The sequence below is a fragment of the Garra rufa genome, chromosome 1 (assembly GCF_049309525.1).
Source record: "Garra rufa chromosome 1, GarRuf1.0, whole genome shotgun sequence".
Lineage (NCBI taxonomy): Eukaryota > Metazoa > Chordata > Actinopteri > Cypriniformes > Cyprinidae > Garra > Garra rufa.
Genome location: NC_133361.1, coordinates 61,043,210 through 61,065,774, shown reverse-complemented (window position 1 = coordinate 61,065,774; position 22,565 = coordinate 61,043,210). Strand labels below are relative to the sequence as shown.

The 22,565-nt window shown below is 36.1% G+C and overlaps 1 protein-coding gene across 1 annotated transcript in view; it reads right to left on the bottom strand.

Annotated features, from left to right (window-relative positions):
- Positions 1 to 1,593: 1,593 nt before the first annotated feature.
- Positions 1,594 to 22,565, bottom strand: part of mosmoa (modulator of smoothened a) — a 41,777-nt gene continuing 20,805 nt past the window's right edge. Inside the window, exons 2-3 of the mRNA XM_073843679.1 lie at positions 16,497 to 16,709; positions 1,594 to 3,686 (exon numbers count right to left, since the gene is read on the bottom strand). Of these exons, the coding sequence (XP_073699780.1) occupies positions 3,502 to 3,686; positions 16,497 to 16,709 (398 nt within the window). The 3' untranslated portion in view covers positions 1,594 to 3,501. The remainder of the gene's footprint in view (positions 3,687 to 16,496; positions 16,710 to 22,565) is intronic.

The following is a 22,565-nucleotide window of genomic DNA, read 5'->3' as shown; positions in this document are numbered from 1 at the left end:
ATTTATCCACCCACCCATCCATCCATCCTCCAATATTTATCCATCCACCCACCCATCCATCGAATATTTATCCATCCATCCATCTATCCAATATTTCATCCATCCATCTAATATTTATTCATCCATTTAATCCATCCATCCAATATTTTATCCATCCATCCAATATTTATAATCCATCCATCCATGTAATATTTATCCAGCCATCCATCCAATATTTTTCCACCCATCCACCCACCCATCTATCCATCTAATATTTATCCATCCATCCATCCATTCAATATTTATCCACCCACCTATCATCCATCCATCCTCCAATATTTATCCACCCACCCATCCATCCATCCATCCTCCAATATTTATCCATCCACCCACCCATCCATCTAATATTTATCCACCCATCCATCTATCCATCTAATATTTATCCATCCACCCATCCATTCAATATTTATCCATCCACCCGCCCACCCATCCATCCATCTAATATTTATTCATCCATTTAATCCATCCATCCAATATTTTATCCATCCATCCAATATTTATAATCCATCCATCCATGTAATATTTATCCATCCATCCATCCAATATTTTTCCACCCATCTATCCATCTAATATTTATCCATCCATCCATCCATTCAATATTTATCCACCCACCTATCATCCACCCACCCACCCATCCATCCATTCATCCAATATTTATCCACCCACCCATCCATCCATCCATCCTCCAATATTTATCCATCCACCCACCCATCCATCTAATATTTATCCACCCATCCATCTATCCATCTAATATTTATCCATCCACCCATCCATTCAATATTTATCCATCCACCCATCCATCCATCCATCCATCCATCATTTATCCACCCATCCATCTAATATTTATCCACGCACCTGCCCACCCATCCATCCATCTAATATTTACATATTAGAACATTGAGAACATTGAGAATTCATTCAACAACATTAAAAAGTCATAATTATTCCAAACTTTTAAACTCATCACAAGACATTGTTTAAATAGAAGTGCTTATATGAGGGATGTCCCATATTTAAAATCACTAAGTGATTTTAGCAAATTCTGCTTAAATTAGATCACTCTATTTCTTCAAGCACACGGCCTCTTTCCAAAACCTCTTTCCTGGACCTGTCAGCCAATCTGATGTGAGGAAATGTAAATGTGCAAAAGCTAGAGAACCCTTTAATGTTACATTTCATTGAATTGCATTGGCAGTCAAACTTTTAAATTGAACAAACCAGCTTCATTTTTGCAAAGCTTACGAAAGCGATCTTCAAAAATTAGGAATTTTAATAAAATACTACAAAAAGGGTCCATGCACAAAGGCAGTCAGTTGAGAGAATTCTTCTCTAGCTCTAACAGGGTAGTGGGCCTCATGTTTTGAATATTGCAAATTTAACTAGTAGTTGCTAGGCAACCATACATCCCATGCTTCCCAAAATTACTCAAAAGTCAATTAGCCACAGACTCTTCATGCATGCAAAGTTTAGTAAATTTTCACCATCGGGACAGAAAGTAGAGCAATCGCTGTAGCCGGATTCCTAATGAAGTAAAGCTCAGTTGAACTCAAGCAGTTCGCCTTCTTTAATGCCTTTTATTGTATACAGTGAGATACTGAAACAACGAGTAGCAGAGAAAACAGTTGTCTTGCCAGTAACACGGATCTGTTAACAGTAACTGTGCACAAGGAATGCTAACATCCTTTGATAGATAATACTGTTACTCATCATACATTTGTTTCCTTCCCTTTCAGAATCATAAATAATAGCTTTTCATTACCCTATATGCACTTTTTTTTTTCCATTTTATGATGGGTTTCCAAAAATATCCAAAGCAGAAGCAGTCTTTAGCACGGAAGTCGTCCACCGCGGGCCACCGTCGTTCTCACAGTTCACATTAATTTAGGTCCCAGTGCAATACGGAGTTGCCAAAAGCAATAGTACTGAATGCAGGTGGGAGTTTATCAATTCTTCGATCCATATATTTACGAGAATCATCTAAAATTTGAATAAATATACTTTATCTGCTTGCCATCCCTATAATGAATACGAATGCTTCCAAGGAAAAGTGCAGTCTTTCAAAGCATTAATGAAATCTAGTAAAGAGAACGTAAAGGCGACTGTGAGCATGACCTTTCTTAAGTGGATTGAACAAAAACAAAGCACATTCGAATAAAACAGAACACACACTTAGAGAGGATTGATGAAAAAACAACAGCTTGTGGGCAAAATGTAACCTTCATATCACACATCCATCATAAATAAACACTTCCGGATTTGTTCCACTGTTAAGAGACACTCACACAGTACATTTGCTTTCCGAAAACGGGGAACGCTTTGAAAACAGAGCTGATGTAACACGTACGCATTCTTGAGCTCCTTTTTTATTCAGTGTCAGATAAATAATTTGCCATGATCGCAGCATTTGAATGAGAGGTCCGTGATCAAGGCAGAACATAACTTACAGGGCACATATTTTGTCATGGTAAGGAGGGGGAAAAAATCATTCTGAATTGCAAAATAATGAGGTAAGGAGTTCTTTTTTGTACGTCTGTAGTGCTTCACCCACTGAAAAAGGCTATACCGCACAGTGCTCCCTAAAACCCAACTCATGCCCTTAGCAATCATACAACGGTAAAACAGGTTTATGGCACATTAGCAAATCAAACCAAACAAGTAAAGGGCTCTGCAAACCCAGAGATCAAAACAAGAAGAGATGAGAAGGTGTAAAGTCAAAGCACAAATACATCCGCCTGTGAATGAACCAAACTCGAACGAGTTCAGGCGGGAGTTTATTTTGGTATGTTGTCAGATTCAGAGACGCGTCCGTCGATATCTGAGCATGTAACAGGTTTAACAGTGAGGCACAGCCTTGCAGGGTCCTGACCGGCAGTCCTGAAGCGTTCGCCTCGTAGTGTGCGAGCAAAAATGTTCCTAATACTGTTCCCTTTTTCCTTTCCCTCTTTTGTAACAGTGCAGAGTCCCGGCCAGCTCTCGGGCCGCTAGAGAGAACTGTTGTTGGACCGAGCGCCTTGTCCATTATATCTGTGCCCGCATTCTCCACCAGTTTTTAGTTTTTCCTCTCCACGAAGTTAGGGCGCGCAATTGTGTGAAACTCAAATGAACAGAACTATATTCCAAAGTAAAGTAGTACTGGAAGCAGCCGCTGTGCTGATGTGCCGATGTGCCGATGCGCCGATGCGGACGGGTCTGCGTGTGCTCCAACGCCCCGATCCTTTGGGTTGAACTCAAAGGTGCAACATAAAGACAGCACGGGTTTAACGAAGCACAGGTTGGGCGGAGGGGAGCACGTGGTTGGACGCACACATATGCAGTGTGTGCAGTAATAGTCTGTTAAGTTTGCAAGTTTGATAGTTATTACTATATACCACCACCACCCCCTATCGTTGGCCCTTCGCAATGAGTGCCGATCTTTTCCGTTTCACTTTGAACACCCCAGCTGGCCCTGCTGGGAACGTCCACTCAGCCAGGAAGGCAGACTTTTCCCGCAAACAGGAGCCCCACTATTGTGAAGAAGATGGAGAGCACGAACAGTACGTAAGAGGAGCCCACCACTGTGTTGTTGGGTAATTTGTATGGTTGTCCCCCGACTTCATTGATGTAGAATCCTATTGGGAATATGAGGGCGGCCATACAAAACAAGATCACTGTAAAAGAGAAAGAAAGAATACGTTACTATACAGACAATAAGAAAAAAAAAAAGACAATTGAATACAATTAGACCCTGGACCAGAAAAAACATCCATCCATTCCACTATTTGTAGCAACAGCCAAAAAATACATAGTATGTGTCAATATTATCGACTTTTCTTGTATGCCAAAATTCATTAAGATGTTAAGTAAAGATCATGTTCAATGAAGATATTTTGTAAATTTCCTACCGTAAACAGATTTTCTTAATTTTTAATAGCAGTATGCATTACTAAGAACTTCATTTTGACCAATTTAAAGGTGATTTTCTCAATATTTTGATTTCGTTTTGCAGATTGCAAATTTTCAAATAGTTGTATGTAAAGATTGTCCTATCCTAACAAACCATACATCAATGGAAAGCTTATTTATTTAGATGATGTATTTAACCTCAATTTAAAAAAAATGACCCTTATGACTGGTTTTGTGATCCAGGGAAATATTCTACCAAAATTTAGTATTTTTTGTCCAAAAGGGGTCCCCAAAATCCTTAGGGCGTGTTCATAAGCTTGGTGTAATTTCAATACACCAAAGCAGTATAAATATACAGTCAGTTCTGACCAGAATATGGATTATTCATGTATTCACCATGATTTGTGTCCTAGTATAAAATTATGGGAGATAATTTTGGTGAATATCAATGACTTTAGCATGTTTTTTTATTTAACCATCAACTTTCTTAAAGATTCAATCCAATGTTTCTTCCTCGTTTCATGAATTGTAAGTATAAGAACATTATGAAAGATGTTAAACTTTAGAAGCAAAAATTTAAATTTGCTATTGGATATTTCAGTGCATTTTTTAAAAAATTTTTTACACTACCGTAAGGAAATTACAATACTTATTTTCTAATTTGTACACTTGAAAGAGATATTCTGAATTTAAACCGCTCTCTGTCAGCAATTCATACTGCACTTTCAAGCTTTTATTTTGACAAAAATGGCATTAGAGCTTTTATTTTAAAGGAGAACTCCAGTGCCAGTGAAAACAGGCTTACAAAAATGCGTTTCACCACATATCTAGTGAAAAGCTGTAATCATGTGCCACAAAAATAAAGCGTAACTGGTGGTCGTTGCATTCTCAAATGCACTAAACCTCACAGCACATGCAATAAGCGAGTTCACTGCATTCACTGTGAACTGAGCCGTTTTGAGGTACAGAAAACATTGGATCACAAGCCAATTGCTTAAACAACGCAATCTGCATCTATTGTCCGTTTCCTATCAGACGTCAAATGGACGTCTATTAGAAGTCTTTAAGATGTTTATGAATTAGAATGTATGTAAAACTGACATCTTACAGATGTTTGTACACAGCAGATGCTTTCCAGATCAAGAGATCTTTAACAGACATCTTGCAGATGTACGTGTGCTATCTGGGCATGTTTCTTAAACATCTGCAAACATACAGTATTTGTTATACTTTATTACTGTAAAGAAATTACAGCACCTTTGATATCTTTTGTAAGGTTTGATGTGAAGATTGTCAAAGCGCAATTTTAAGTCAAAGCATGTGGGAGGACAAGTCAAATTTTCGACAAAGTCCTCAGGGACAAAAAATCTAGTCAGGCGTAACACCATGTACTAATTAGATGGGATGCTACAAGCCTCCAGCAGCAAGCAGTTTCGCTCTCCACACTAAATGTGAAACTGCTGCGAGATGTGATGTTGTGAAAAAAAAAAAAACTTGGACTATGTTGGTGGCGCTAGAGAATGAGAGACTGAACCCCCAACCATTGATTGATATACCCCAGCCAAACTCTTTAGCATATGGTTCCTCGACCCCTAATTGTAATTGCAGACCAAAGGAGCATGTTGACAACAGCAAACCCCTGGAATGCCTTTTCTGAATCATCAAGCCTTCAAACCTCTGGCCCGTTAAGTTTAAAACAGACCTCCACCCGACCAGAGCGATAACACTCAGCACGGGTTCATGTTAGCCTGGCAGAAAGGCTTTTAGCAAGATAAAAACAGACACTGCTAATAGATGCCTGAGTGCAGTCTCAGGCTCAATCTTGGTGCCCATTAGCAAGATAATAGCATCTTTCAGCAGAATGCAGCGCTGCAATTAAACACGACGGCCTTGAGAGAAGTGCACTGATCTGACTGAGGCTCTGCGTGTCAGCATTAAGCTTGTGCCTTTGCACATGTATTGTATAAACCACTTTCGTCGGTCTCGGCGCTTAGACACTCACAAAGGAGAGGGTTAAGGAGATGAATGGTGACCAGGCTGCTGGACGAAAGGTCATGCCCTCAGTGCAGCGTAAAAAAAAGGCACTTCCTGCTGTGGTAAATGCCAGCCTGCGGCTCTGGCCATGCTGTTAAAAAAAGAAGAATGCGTTCCATGAAAAGAGGGGCGCTTTTTTGAGCACAACGGCGAGAAACATAATTTAATGGATAGAGCGGAAATAGAAACAGGCTTTGGCCCTGACACCAGAACCAATTATGTTGCTAGCAGATCTGTCTGACAGTCTATTTCTGGATTGATGGGTGCTGAAATGCATTTGGAAAGCTACAATTTGGCTCTTTGCTTAATGATTCATCACAGCTGTAATGTATGTAGTCTAGAATACAATGTAGAAGTGTAGAAAGGATATGAACAAATAGAAATGTTACCCACCACCGATAAACTTTTTACATGACAACATTAGGATATCAGACTATCATATATATTTTTGTGTTTAAAAACATCACACCACATAAACCTGATATAATAATAATAATAATAATAATAAATACATTTAAACATGTAATATATATATGTTATATATTGTATGCATTTACATAATTTATATATAAATTAATAATTTATTGTACGTAACAGTAACATTAAAAAGTAATAAAATGTATTTTTTATACTACTACTAATATTATTAATAACAATAACAACAACATTTAAATATTTTGTCATTTATTTTAAATAATTGTAACATTAAAATGAATTATACATAATAATAATTAAAAAATAAATAAATGCATTTAAATTTTATATATTTTATAATTTATTTTAAATTATACTGTAATTAGGGTTGGGTATCAATTCCAGAACATTTTTATTCTGTGTTTTTACAAAGCTTTCTGTTGCAGCTTATAATTGTAACATTAAAGTGTTATAAAATAAATACATTTATATAATAACAATAACAATAAAAATAAAAATAAATACATTTTAATTTATATATTTTATCATTTATTTTTATTATATAATTGTGACATTAAAATGTATAATAATAATAATAATAATAATAATACACTTGTAAATATTTTTTCATTCATTTTAAATTATATTAGAATTATACATTATACAATATTAAATTGTATTATAAATAATAATGATAATAATATTAATAATAATAATAATAATAAATACATTTAAAAAATGTATATTTGTTTAATCATTTAAATTATATTATAATTCTAACATTAAAATGCATTATAATAATAATTATAATAATAATAATAATAATACATTTAAACAATTTATATGTTTTATAACTTTTTAAAATTACAGCTGTAACATTAAAATGCATTATAAATAATAATATTACATTAAAACAATTTATATATTTTACTATTAATTTAAAATTATAATTATAACAATGTATTATGAATACAAATATATGCATAATAAAAATAATGTTTAAAATAAATAACTACATTCTAACTACACATATATACAAATATATATACAAAAAAATTAAAAATTTATTTGAATTAATTGTATACTACTATTATTATTATTATTATTATTATTATACTATACAACTATAACTATAGTAATATAATAGTATATAGTATTTAATTTTCCTGTAGATATATATAAATAAACAAACAATAATAATTCTCCACTAATAACTACTAATAATCTTACTCCAACATTACGCCAGCCAACAAACTGCAAATGAACCGACGCTACATCAATAACCTCAGAGCATGCTATATTTTCCGAGTTATGAAGGCTGCCTCTGTTTTACTTTCTTTTTATTTAAAGTCAGTGTTGTCCAGCAGTGCATTCTGGTTAAGCCACAGGTCTGAGCAGACAGCAGCTAATATTTACGTCTGTCCCCGCTGACGCACCATATGCTGAAGCCGACGCGAGCCAGAGCCACAGCTGCGGACATGACAGCAGACGTGGAGCCGTGAGCGTAACCTGGTCAAGCAGGGCGTGGTGCGAGGGGGACACAGGGGACTTGTGTTACTCACACAAAGCTGCTCTTTCAGGTTCGGGTGGCTTGAGGCCAGTGGCGGCTGAAGCCCAGACACCTGTGTTAACCCCACCTGGAGCCCAAACGCTCATGCGATGGCCTTTAAATGGATTCGAAACAGGCCAACACTGCGCCAGGAGATGTAATTGAGATCTATAGAAAGATTTTCAAATGTTTGCAGGTTATTTTTATATGTTCATATATTCACCTTTTTTTAAATAATGAAATCATATCGGCCAGTAGGGCTGGGTATTGACAAATGTCATGATTTCTATTCACAAGTTTGCGATTCGATTCCGATTTCTACTTAATTAGATTCATTATTGGTTACTTTGTATATCAGGTACAGTACGTACAATTTTCTCAAGAAAAACAAATTTCTTGTATTGCTGTAAAATATACATGGGAGTCTACATTATAATAGTGGGAGGTTAAAATTAACTGATTTGTATACAAACACTTAAATTTAGTGCTGTCAAATCGATTAATCATGATTAATCACATCCAAACTAAAAGTTTGTTTACATAATATGTGCATAGCACATGTATGTGTTGATATTTATAGAAACAAATATACAAAGCACATACACTCGTAATGCAAACCCAAACTTTTATTTTGAATACGATTAATCACGATTAATCGATTTGACAGCACTACTTTAATTACATTTGACGTTTTTATAAAGTTATTATACAAAAGTTACAATTACTATTTTTTTCTCCAATCCATTTAAACAGCGTCTGTAATAAAAACTGAAGAGCTGAACAAATTATAGTGAATTTATGTGATACATACATTTAGTGAAATTCTCCTCTAGTGAGTTTTCTAGCTTATAGTTTATAGTCACCCGAAAAAAGTGATGTTGCGTGACATACTGTTCACAAGCTGTTAAACAACACCAAAACACCATTTATTGTTTGAATACTGTAATAAAAAAGACGTAATTTGAAATCTGAGGTTTGGTTTCATATCTAAAGTAACAAAGCACAAAGCTTATTACGATTTGTATGTTGGGAGGCGCGCTACAGTGTTTGATTTATTAACTGAAAAAAAAAAGTCTAGATTAAATCGATATTTAGGATTTAAGAATCGATATTGTCTCATAAAAATAATATAAAATACTAAAATAAATAATAATAATAATATAATAAAATTGAGAAATTAAGATGGAAGCCATTAATCAATTTGACAGCACTACTTTAATTACATTCAATGAAGTTATAATAAAGTTACTATACAAACTTTACATTTACATAACTACATTTCTACTCTGTTTTTTTTTAAATGTAAATATTTAAATGATTTCTGTACTAAAAACTTATTCAAAATATAAATGAAATACAGAAGAGCTGTAAAAATTATAGTGAATTTGTTATGCGATGCATATATTTAGTGAAATTCTCCTCTAGTGGCTGACTGATTAGTTTATGGTCACAAAATATGTTTTTTTTTCCTGAGATAAATTTGATGTTACGTCACACACTATTTACTAGCTGTTATACTGACGTCTTTTTGCGGTTGAAATACTGATTGAGCGACTACATGAGACAAGATACCGATTTCGGTAAGTTATACTCTCTTTACATATGTTCGGAAGTAAATTTATGTTTATTTTGCGCCGTAACTATCAAAGTGGAGGAGATGATCAGTTCACATGCTCTTCTCTTAAACTGAGGTGCTACAGCGATTTGTCACTCCACATTAAACTGAGCCAAAACATCATTTATTTTTTTTAATACTGTAATAAATAATTTGACAATTTATAATTCAATTCAATTTAAGTTTATCTATATAGCGCTTTTCACGTAACTCAAAATCTGGAGGTTTGGTTTCATATCTAATGTAACAAAGCACAAAGCTTATTACGACTCGTTGAATAGGAGGTGCGCAACAGTGTTTTGTTCATTATCTGAAAACAGTAAAAAAAATTGTTTAGACTAATCGATTCTTGGGATTTAAGAATCAATTTAGTCTTGTAAAAATGATAATCTAATCTAATAAAATCAATATATTTCTATTTTCTTTTACCCAGCCTTATCAGCTACTATTAGTTTTCTCCTCAGCACATTTGTGACCCTGGACCACAAAACCAGTCATAAGTTTTTTTTTTTTTGAGATTACTGCACAATTTAAACACCATCTGAAAACTAAAGCTTTCAATTGATGTATGGTTTGATAGGATAGGCCGAGATACAACTATTTGAAAATCAGGAATCTCAAAATATTTGAGAAAAATCACCTTTAAAGTTGCCCAAATGAACTTTTTAGCAATGCATATTACTAATCAAAAATTAAGTTTGAATATATTTACAGTAGGAAATGTACAAAACATCTTCATGGAACAACTTTACTTAATATCCTAATGATTTTTGGCATAATTTTGACCCATATAATGTATTTTTGGCTACTGCTACATATATAACTGTGCTACTTAAGTTTTGTTGTCCAGGCTCACATTTAATGTAAACAAAGGAAAAAGATTAGTTGCTTCTGAATTTCTTTTTTCCCCATCTCCTCAATATTACTATCCTCAATTCCCATTTAATTTGCCAAAAGTTAGTTCCTTAACATTCCCAAAAAAACATCTTTGATGGGGAACCAATGACGTGTGGTATTATTTGATTTGTCTCACTTTGAAATGTTGACATTTCTCTAACTTTATCACATATTTTAACACATTTTCACTAAATTCTGAAGAATATTCCACCATTAGCACTATTAAAACATCACTATTTGTGCCATTTTGTGGTCATTTATTTTTACTTATTTATTTTGTTACCGTTGGTCTTCATATGTAGCTCCAATGGTAGAGGTTATGCCCCCAGCCTGAGGAGCTGTTCTAGTTAAGGAGCTGTTGCTCTTTTAAACGGCGTAACTACCACCCACACACGGCGATAGAAAAAGACAAGTGAGTCACCGGGTTCAGAGACGGTAAGCGGAACCTGGACAATTGGGACTATTTCTTTCCTGTTACCATGGCGACCATGCCACTACGTATGCGCTGCTCGACGAAATGACTTCTCCATTCAACAGCATCTCTCTACGTGTGCTGCCAATGCCACCCATTAGACGACGGAAAAAGACTCTTTCATAATCGCACTGTACTTGGCTATTGTGACACACTACGGCTGCTGATTATACACTTTGGTACATTTTGGGCTTACGATTACAAAACAAAGATTACGGCAGCCATAATCAGAAGCTAATCAGGGGCCATTTATTAAAAATATATTTTATTCAAGACTCTCAAGACTCTACACAAGGGCTTCTAACTTTGCATCTGCTTTCTACCACCAACGCTTTTTCTTATTTTAAAGGTATCCTATTTTGCTATTTTTCAAAGTCTTTATTTTGTTTTGGGGTGCACTAGAACATGCTCTAATGCTTGGTGGTTCGAAAAATGCATAATTTTTCACATAATTTACATTATTACAACAGCTTTTTTGGCTGGCATAAATGGCTCGATTAGTTCCAGGTTTGATATAGGTCCGCTTTCTGAAAAACGAAATGTGTTGTGATTGGTTAGCAGTCCCACTGCATTGCAATTGGCGAACAGCTTAGACGGCACTTCAGTACAGACAAACCTCTTTCCTTAAGCTTTAAATATGGATATTTTTCTTACAAAAACACATTGGATCCCTAAAAGAGGGTTTTATGGCTACCGGAAGAGTTCGCGGCCACTTTAGTCAATGCTTACGTTTATACCAGCCGCCCTGCGGATCACCGAAGCATCCCAGAAGCGGCTGTCCATGCTACATCGCTGAAGATAGGCCAATCCCCCACCTTGTCCCTCCCCACCCGCCAACAATTAAAATTTCTGTAGGCGGGATTTATTTGAATGATATTCTAATGGACCGTGTGGTCACATCATAGCATCCAGAAAACAAATACTGTAGTCCAAAGGAGCCGTTCATTGTAGTTCTTGAAAATGGATTTTTTAAAAACTAAATATCTCCCTTTGGGGTGGACTTTGAGATTTGTAACTTTGTAGATGTTTTTTATGGCCAAACATACACTGGCTAAAATTCAAAGAGTGAAAAAGCATAATAGGACCCCTTTAAATCTGGCAGGCGATTAAATGATCAAAATTTTATAGACTTTGACTGAAGGAGCAACCTGAGCCATATCTACAAGATCACAGAGACTTGAGGTGAGATCAACTGAACAATAAGGAACTAGACACTAGACTACAAAAAAAAATGTAGAAAACCTTAGCAAATGTAGCAGTGCCAACAACACCCTAGTCTTTAAGATTACTCCAGACACCTCAGACGACGGTAGAGGTGACATTACATTAAGGTGATGAATCTGCAGCACGGTTAACTATAGCTGCTTCTCATTTAACTTCGAACGCTTTGTATCCTGAGAGGAAGTTTAAACTGAAGGGTTTCTTTATAGAATACACAAAGGATGTGTAAACTAGCTTGAGGAATAGAGAAGAAAGTTAATAGCGTCTCCAGTGAGCGAACACAACAGATGCTTCACACATGCTGGACAGACACACAACACCTCGGCTGCGCCATTCAAGCCCAAACCACACAGATCATCTATCTCGCTGACTGCTTGTGCGCAGGACTTTAAATTGGTCGCTGTTACATATTCCCCACAGCTGGGAACCCACACCTCATTTGATGGGATAAAACCAATGTTTTGTCAAGCGCATGTGTAGCTCCAGCTGAGAAACTTTAAGTCTATGCACATTTTTAGCTGTTGTGTGTAGAACCATTTGTAGACTTATGTGCCATTGTTTAAAATAATCCCATGTTGGTTTACAATTGTGGTGTCGTCTTTTTCAGAAAGATCTGCCTACGGGCCTGTTATATAAACCTAACCTCTACATTAAGTCTATTTCTGAAGAACTAGTTTAACCAACGAGCAGTTTGCCAAGGGCTAATCAGTCTTATTTCTGGATTCAGATTAGACCAATCTACATTTTCCTGTAACCAGTGATAGGGTGTGTTCGCACTTGTAGTTTGGTTAGTTTGGTTCATTTGGTCTGGACTAGGGCTGGGCGATATGGCTGAAAACTATATCACGATATCAGTGTTTCATATCGGTCGATATCGATAATTATTGGTATTTTTATGACCCATTTAAAATAAGGACCAGGAGAAAAATATATTACACTCAAGCATTTTTATTTTAAACTTAACCTGCCTCTGATCATAATCCCCTCAGTTATTAAGACAAAAATGTCAACAACCATGGAAAACTTAAATAATTAAAATGTAAACATAAGTCTAAAGTCACAATATACACTTAATTATCTCTTAATGCTCAATTCAAACCCCATTCATTGTCGATGAAGTGAATGGTCAAGCTAATGTATGGCCCAGAAGTACAGCTTGACCACAGGTCAGAGGTTGTTGCAAAGTACTTGGCTGATAATATTTATTTCTGCACAGATTGCTGGTTGCCAGTAGCCAACATTACTTCTTTCCCGGTACTTTAGCCTATACTTTGTGTAATAACATAAATATTTATTTAAGTGAAAAAATAAGTCCAAAACTTTCAACATTTTGAACAATAGGGCCTTACAATCTTTTTTTTTTTTCAGAAATTCTTGTTTTAATTTTTCTGATAATCAAATGAAAGCAAAATCACTGATTTATTTTTAAAAATAAAAATAAACGGAGCTTTACTGTTAAAATTAATACATAAGAAAAATTAAGAATTAAGTTAAGAATTAAAAATTAAGTTAAAAAAAGGTTTAATAATAATAGTATTTTTTCAACAATTAAGTGGTGACTCTTTATTTTATTTTTTATCATATATATTGTTTATGTAAATTATTTAAATGTGTACATATAAACACCTACATTATACTGTACAGTAATACAAGACTAATATTGTTGTTACATGTTAAACCGTACTTTTATTTTGACAGGTTGCCGTGAAGTTTCAGTGTGTAATACAGTATGAATGATGCTAGTTTCACTAATGAAACGGTAAAATTGACAAAAAGTGACACTCACAGCAGCTTTGGAGATGTATTTATTGGAGTTTGTCTGTTCATGTGAGATGCAAAGGCCAAAAATTAGCGGGAGCGTCACGTGTGCAGTATGCGTGTAGTGAAAATAAAACGCGTCTCCTCCATTCATACATATAACGTTAGAGGCAAACGGAACATGCAGGATTCTTATTGAAACGGTCTTTTTGCATTTCAGTTTTCACAGACACTAGTCCATATCGCGATCTGAATTATTTAACAGACCAACTTTTGATTTATTGGTCCAAAAATCGCCCTATAGTAAAGTCCGTTTTTATGAATGGAGTCCGCGATCCCGTCTGTGAGGAGACATTGTAAACGCGCGATCATGTAGAGACAGAAATCAAATGCCGTCGTGTAAATAAGACTAATAACATAAAGCTATTTAGTTTGTTTAATACAACAACATGGACCCGTTCTGTAGGAAAGATAACCTTAACTTCTATTGTGATCTGGCGCTATGAACTGAACGTTAAAGGGGGGCTGGGCGGGCCGACGAAGAATACAAAATATCGAACGTTTTATCGAACACATTTTTTATTGATATCGATCTCTTGTCTATTGCGATATATATCGTTATCGTTTTATCGCCCAGCCCTAGTCTGGACCAAAATGGAAAATTATGCATTTCCATTTAGCAACCTGGTCCATTTAGCATTCACACTAGCATTTTTGACAGCGAACCTAAAGATACCGAACCTAAAGGCATAGTGTTGAATAACGCAATTTGGTGACGGAAGTCACCGAACACTTTAAACAATAGGAAAAGGTACATTCGACTTAAAGTGAATTTAAAGCTTTTTAAGTCAAATATACCTAATGCCATCTGCTGGACTAAGCAAACTTATTGTTGTGTGCATATGATTTTAATTTCACCACCTGTGAACTCATAAAAGGCACTTAACCTTCTTGTTGCTCCACGTTTGCCCTCGCATAGCGTCGCATCTTGCCATTACTCCCTGTTTTTGGTTTGTTCATAAGTATTTGGTCCTTGTTGCATTCATTTTTCATTCAAACCGCACTAGAGTTAGTTTGTAAGCGGACCAAGACCCATCTTTATAGTGGTCTCGGTCCACTTGTTTGGTGTGCACCAGGGTTCGGATGGCAGTGTTCACACTTACTCGAGTTTGTTTAATTCGAACATAGTCTATTGTTTTAGCCATCTTGAGTACATTATGCATAAAATCTGTGTACTTTAGGTTTAAGATATGGCACACAATTACAGACAAAATGTGAAATATAATTAAAGGTGCAGTTTTTAATATTGACAGTGTAATTCAAAGTCCACCTTCCACCTTCTACACTTTAGACTGGGTGCTCACACGGGTTGCCAGATTAAGAACATCCGACCAGGAGCGAGTGCAACTGACAATGGAAAGTGACTAGCCTTACACTGAGTTGATTTCTCTGCATTTTTATATTTTTTTGAGGTAGAGTAGAATCTGTGATCTCTAGGGGCTTTTGCACCACATAGTTCTAGGAACTAGCCAGGGGTGCGTTTCCCAAAAGTAACTGTGGTCGCAAGTTCTGTCGTTACCAATGGAGTTCAATGGAACTAACAACCATAGTTAGCTAGCAATGCTTTTGGGAAACACACCCAAGCATTGTGGTTCCTAGAGAACCAATTTCCACCTTGGGCCAACAGCGGCATCTTTATTTGTGGCATTTACAAACGTCAACAACCAGTGAATGGAGGACGTTGTGATCGGAGCCGTGTGTGTTCTTGGTTTTGGTGATAAGTAGTAGATGGCATGTAAACACACCAAACTATGCAATAAAAATCTGACTAAATCTCTTATGACAACTTGCAGTGTAACATATGATTGAGGCTAAGCAAAGAACATGACAATGCAGACAATAGGTAGCCAAATGCCACAATTATCACTGTTTTCCATGTTTATGGAGTAAGCATTTTTACATAGCTTTTTAAAAATGCCTACTCTGAAGTACGAGCCTTATTAGTTCCCCCAAACGGAGTTCATCGAACTAAATACATTACTAGTTCCTGCGGTGCAAACACGCCAAAAAGCGTGAACTTCCGCCAATAGTTCTAACACAGAATGCAAATTTTAAAGTAGAATAACTGGCTGTAGCATTGTTTTTTTTTTTGAGAAACAAATATGTGAACTTAGCATGTTTCTTATATAACTGCAAACATGCTATAGCATTTTTATGCTTTTGTACAGTCCTCTTTTCACGCATCACAACAGATGTAGTAATATTTATTGCCAACAGCCATATTCATCACTCTATGTGACATAAGCACAAGCTTGTGTTTTCATGGTCCGTGTATTAGTCTTAAGGTGAAGTATGAAGTTTAGGGGTCGACCGATATAACTGGCCGATGCCGATACAGATGATTAACAAAAATCATCTTTAAATGCTTTTCAATTCTTTTATTGGCAAATCGGTTTTGAAAATGACCGATACTGATAACCATAAAAATGCTTAATATCGGTGCCGATAATCGGTCAACCCCTAATGAAGTTTTTGCACCTCTAGAGGTAGCAAGTTGGCTAAATCACTGGTGCACTGAAACAAAAAGGTGATTCAAACATGAGATGTGCACTCACTTCCTGTGAAGGCGATCCACCTTGCGTACTTTGTGGCTTCTCGACGCCAGTGCGAGGCCACCAGTAGGCCACAGGTGACCGTGAGGGAGATGATGCCCATGATGATAAAGAAGAGTGTGGTGACCCACTCCGGAGGGAGTCGTGGGGGGATGCAGGTTCGATCTCGTCCGTGAATGGTCTGACATTGACGCACCAGCCCCACAGTAAGAGCTCCTGGAATCAAATACAACAACATCAATGATGTGTGAGTCACATTCACAACCCACAAAAACCTGAAGAGTGTTTTGCAGGATCAGCTCTTTATCTGGAATGAAGGCCTGGGTGTTTAGCTATGGACTTAACTATAATAGGGCACACCAGAGAAAAACAACACAGCCGTTGAGTATAAAGTTCAAAGCTTGTTTTCCACAGGAAAACCTGCACCTGTCAGACGCCGAGTCCCTGAGGGACTCCAGCACACGATCAGGCAAGTAAAAAGCATTATCAAGAATGACATTTACATAGATTTAAAATACATTTTACCTACTGAACAGCTCAAATGTGTTGAATGCACATGTTGTCTGAGCCAGGTACTGACGTGAACAAAATAATAATATCATACCCCCGTACCGTCACAATTTTGGTACTACAGCAGTTTAAGTGCTGGTAAACTATGTTACCTTACTTTACACGCAAGTTCAGTCTTCACAGCCAGCTAAATCCTTATAGCAGTTTTACAGTCGGATCAAACACACGGCCACCCAAACAGATTAACCAGAGATTAACCTGTAAGAGACTGTACATTAACCTGTGGGGCTCAGTCACACAATCCAGTTAAGACCATACACAAGGTTTAATGTGTTAGGACTACAAGAAAAGAAGAAAAAAAAAAAAACTCACTTTCTGCCATGATTCATTTTTATTCCTCATGTTTTCATGCCTACCTACAATCAAAACAAATTATTCAGACACCAGATATAATTTCAGAATTGTTTACTAGTAGGTGCAGGAACACTATAGTTCATTTATGTAAGTGAGGATAGCAAAATAAAGTAAACTGACATATTATACTCAAATTCTTCATACAGTGGACTAACAGTACAACTAATACACATTTGGGATCAAAAATTGGATCCGACCCGGTTTCGTTACATACCTTTCTATCAAAGTTATCGGACATTATCAAGATGAATTTGTTCTGACACAGTTTAACTCTAAATTCTTGTCATATTTTATTACCATTTTCCAAACTATAGCAAATAAAACTGCGATAATGTCAGAAAATCCGAAGGCGTCTCAAATTTTGGTTCGACTGAAATTTATTTGTAACTATCAAGATGAATTTGTTCTGACACAGTAATCTCTAAGTTCTTATGTTTTATTACCATTTTCCAAACTATAGCGAATAAACTGATACCGTGAGTATTGCCTCATTGCTATTATGTATTTTAAGTAATTTTAAAAACTATTGTTTGTTTACATCTATTTGTATTATATTTTAAAAAAAGTATTATCTAACAATTACTCGATTAATCGTCCGAATAATCGACAGAATACTCAATTACCAAAAAAATCGTTAGTGACAGCCTTAACAAGGACTGATTATAGAGTAAGAAGAAAGAAAATAACGTCATAGTGTGTGAAAGGGTCCATTGGCGTTTGTAGTGTGGAGAAGCAAGTTTCACTGTTGACTCCACAGAAACAAAGGGGTGCAAATGCAACTGCATTCTGAGCAAAAATAACAGGGTTGTGAATTGTAACATGTTGGGTAGTGAAGACCTACTTTTTTTTTTTTTTTTACAGAAGACAAGTAGACCTATGCAACAGATTTTATATTTCTAAGACCGCATCAAACGGTAATAAAAAAAAAACACTTTCCCAAGACTATATGGACATAATCTTGCTCCACTGTACAATTAATGAATAAGTTATGTTAGTGAATGAATGGATTAAGTGCATTCCCAAAACTTTTAAGCAGGGTTTCATCCACAACCCCATTCACAATCACACAAAGGCATAGTTTTTTGGTGTATTGTTTGTTGCAGTATGAGCCAGTCTTAACACGTATGGTATGTTACTCGTGCTTTAACAGTGTAAATTCAGACCTATATCATTTAAGTCAGTCTATGTTTAGGGTTGCTACAGCCCAGACTTGTATACAAGAGTTAAGAGCATTAAATGAGCTCAATGGAACAGTTGAGTTCTACTTACTCATTTGCAGATTTAGGGATTGCGTTACTATATTGCTCGATGTAGCTAGCAACATCATAACATCTTTTATCCAAAGTAGCATATTACTTTTCAGATTAGAAGAGTGTGAGCGCATATACACTCCCCAAAGTGTCTGCACCACTTGAGTCACTTGATCAGAAGTGCATCACAGAGACTCAACCAGGCGCCAAGACAGCGAGAGACGGAGCACAAGACTTCATCATTCCCACAGCTTCAGGAAAGAGCTGACCTCAGATAACAGATCACCGCATAATACAAAACTCCTAATTAAACCAAAACACCACTCATTTAGAGGGAATACTGATAAGCCAGTAACTCGATCGGAACGGAAGAAATAACACTATTACTAATATACGCTGATAACATTAATTCCATTTTACTCTATATTTCTGGCTGGGAAATGCCAAGTTTCTGACGTCTGAGTAAAAAAGTTGGGATCAAATGTAAACATATTAATTAAATCCTTTTTGACCCACAAAAGCTCGCATTTTAAGGTCTCGCTGCATTTCAGCCTGACTGGGAGTTTTGTTTATGCCCATGCTGGCATGCGTTTTGGCCATCTTGAAGTGCGTAGGATGCCTTGAGCCTTTATCGAGAAGGAAAACAAGAGAGGCGCTTAATTGGTTAAACGGTCTCGTCACTAGTTGAGCTTACATCTGGTAGCAGTCACATTCTGCTGAGCTCTCCTCGGGAGTGACATAAGACATTTGCACGATTTTGATATCCGTCAAGCACAACAGCATCCAGAGCTCTGTAGTGATGAACGCGCCTGCTGGCACTGATACTCAGGCTGGTGCCGCGCTGTCTGTGAGGGCCAAGAGCAGGTCTAGAGAAGCTGTAAGGGAACTTCTAATGCATCTGAACCAGAGTTCGCTTGGAGGAAGAATTCATATCACGCCCTGGAAAACAGGCAGGAGATTGTGGGGAATCCACCAAGAAAACATCCTGGACATGGAAGAACTAAGGAAATCCTGTCCTTTACTCTACATACAGTCAGAATGATAACAACTCAGCACCTCTCACAGTTAGATTCAGCTACACGGACAAATGATGCCGTGTTAGTGTGAATATTGTAGCACATTTTTAGAAATTGATACTTATACCAGTGGATAGTTCACTTCCAGAACAAAAATGTACAGATAATGTACTCATTCCCTTGTCATCCAAAATGTTCATGTCTTTCTTTCTTTAGTCGTAAAGAAATTATGTTTTTTGAGAAAAACATTTCAGGATCTCTCTCCATATAATGGATATGTATAGTGCCCCCAAGTTTGAACTTCCAAAATGTAGTTTGAACCCAGCTTTAAAGGGCTCTAAACGGTCCCAGCCGAGGAAGAAGGGTCTTATCTAGCGAAACGATTGATTATTTTCAAAACAAATTGACAATTTATGTACTTTTAACCAGCGTCCGAAATTAACACTCGCCACTCGCCAAATGCGAGCAAATTCTCTGTCTGGCGAGTTAAATTTAAAGCGCCATCCGCCACATGGCGAGTAAATCTTTTCACCAGTAATCTTAATAAGTATCAGTCTCGCGAATCGATATCGTTGCGTTAAACTGAAGATCGATTAAAATCGGAGAATCGATATTTTTTACCCAGCCCTAGAAGGCACTGTTTCGCACCGTACATGCCATTGGGAAGAAGGCAAGGCCATTTTCGGATTTTGAGTGGATGTGCGAGTAAGTAAAACCTTGCTTCTTTGAAATGTTGAAATATGGCTAATTAACTATAATACAAAATGTTATCACCAAAAAGGCAAGATATATTTAGTAAGATTATTATATATTTACAAAATTCTAATATACAAATATTATTCCATTTTTAATTAATTATATTTTTATTCTTTGTAGACTGGATGAACAAAAGGGAATTTCTGTGGGCTCAACATACATGAATGAAAAGCAGGCCAAAGTGTTTATGCACTATACAGTCCCTCCAGTTTTTCGCGATTCTGCGATCGCTGAATTTAATGCAAAATCAACAAAATGTCGCATTTTTTTGCGATCCTGCATAATTTGTCATTTAACCGCAAAATAATCGCAAAAAATGGTTATTCAAATATTTCAATAATAAAAAGATTTTAAAATATATATATCATGTTGATAAAGACGCTGCTCACGTGATGTCTGTGAGCTGTCTGTCTGCATGGTTTTGCAAGATCGATGTCCCGTGGGCTATTGTGTTTTTCAGTCGAGCTACCAAAATGTTTCACCGGCCTGCCGACCCGCTATCGTAAAGTAGAGGGCTTCTGTTGTTGCAAATGGAACGCCATAAAAGTTTTGAATTTGTTAAATAGTATAAGAAAAGTCTTAATTATAATTTTAAAAGTCAGTTAGGGACGGAAAGACGAATCACGATAGGGCTGGATAAAACTTCTAAAGGCAATGATGTCATTGAATAAATATGAGCCCTGCACATTTTAAAGTCAAAACGCAGCACTGATGTCTTTAAATGAATGTATCTGAGTAGAACCGACTGTCCTCAGAAACGTGTCGTTGGCATTTTCATTTCATGCTGATAAAACAGCGTTAAAGCTGATTTGTATACAGCCGTTACTAGGGAAACGATAATATTTCAGCGCTCCTAAAGCGCCCCCTTGTGATAGAATTTTTAATTTTAATTTTTTAGAATTTTTTCCAATACATTTTTCAGCTGTTTGTTTTTATGCAGCAAACACATAGGGTTTTTAATGTGCCTTCTAAAAAATCTAAACAATTAAGACAGTAATATTTATGTTTTAAATAAATGTGATAAATTATATACTTGATTTATCCCTTTTAATGGTATAAAGGCTGAAATGCCATTGTATAAGATATTGTTTTTGTGTGAATCTGTATCTGAATTATAAATCATGTCATTTTATGACCTAAAATTCTACCTTACATTGTCCAACCCCACCCATTCTGTTCATTTTACTTGTGCAGCTCTTAAAAAGGATCATACATTGCTTTAAATTGATATTTAAAAATTCTGCAGATACACTAAAGAGTGAAATAAAATTCCTTCCTTGATATTTGTTTATATTTGTGTATTGAAAACATATTTGATTGACATTTAGACTCCTGTTTGAATTTCTATATTTAAAAAAAAAAAAAAATTAAAAAGCTTTTTTATTTGGGCTAGTTCAATTAATTTTTGGGCTACCAAAATGTGAAGAGTACCTGAGACGTGACTGAAATGAAGTAGGCTATGTACAGTATACATTTCTACACCTGCTGTTAATGTTTACAAAGGTCACATAAGAATATCGCCATAGGTTATTTTAAAAGTTCAAATGTATCAGAATAAACAAATTTTATGTTTGATTTGTGTTATGCATGATAATTGAGCCTCTAACATAATACCTAATATGGTAAATGTGATATCCTAATTATTAATAAATAAATTAAATAATTAAATAAATCGCAAAATTTTTCGCAAATTTCTAGGACTTGCCACCACAAAATTTATAATTTTCATCGCAAAAATCACAAAAAAAAATCGTGAAATCCTGGAGGGACTGACTATATAGCTGAAGTAGAAAGACACAACATCAAAGAGAAACTTAAAAACACAAATTTTCTCTCTATAACCACTGATGGCTCCACAGACAGTTCTGTGAAAGAGGAGGAGTTGGTGTATGTTAGATTTAGTCACAAAGGCAAAATTGAGTCAACGTTTGTTGGTATCAAGTCAGTGGAGAAGGCAGACGCAACACACATAAGCAAAGCCATTAGTGACATTATGGATGAAGTAAGTGATGACTAGGGAAGCAAACTGGTTGCTATGGGAACAGATGGAGCTGCAGTAATGACTGGAGCCAGAAATGGAGTCGTCAGCAAGTTGAAGGGTGACCGGGCCTACATCATCGGCATCC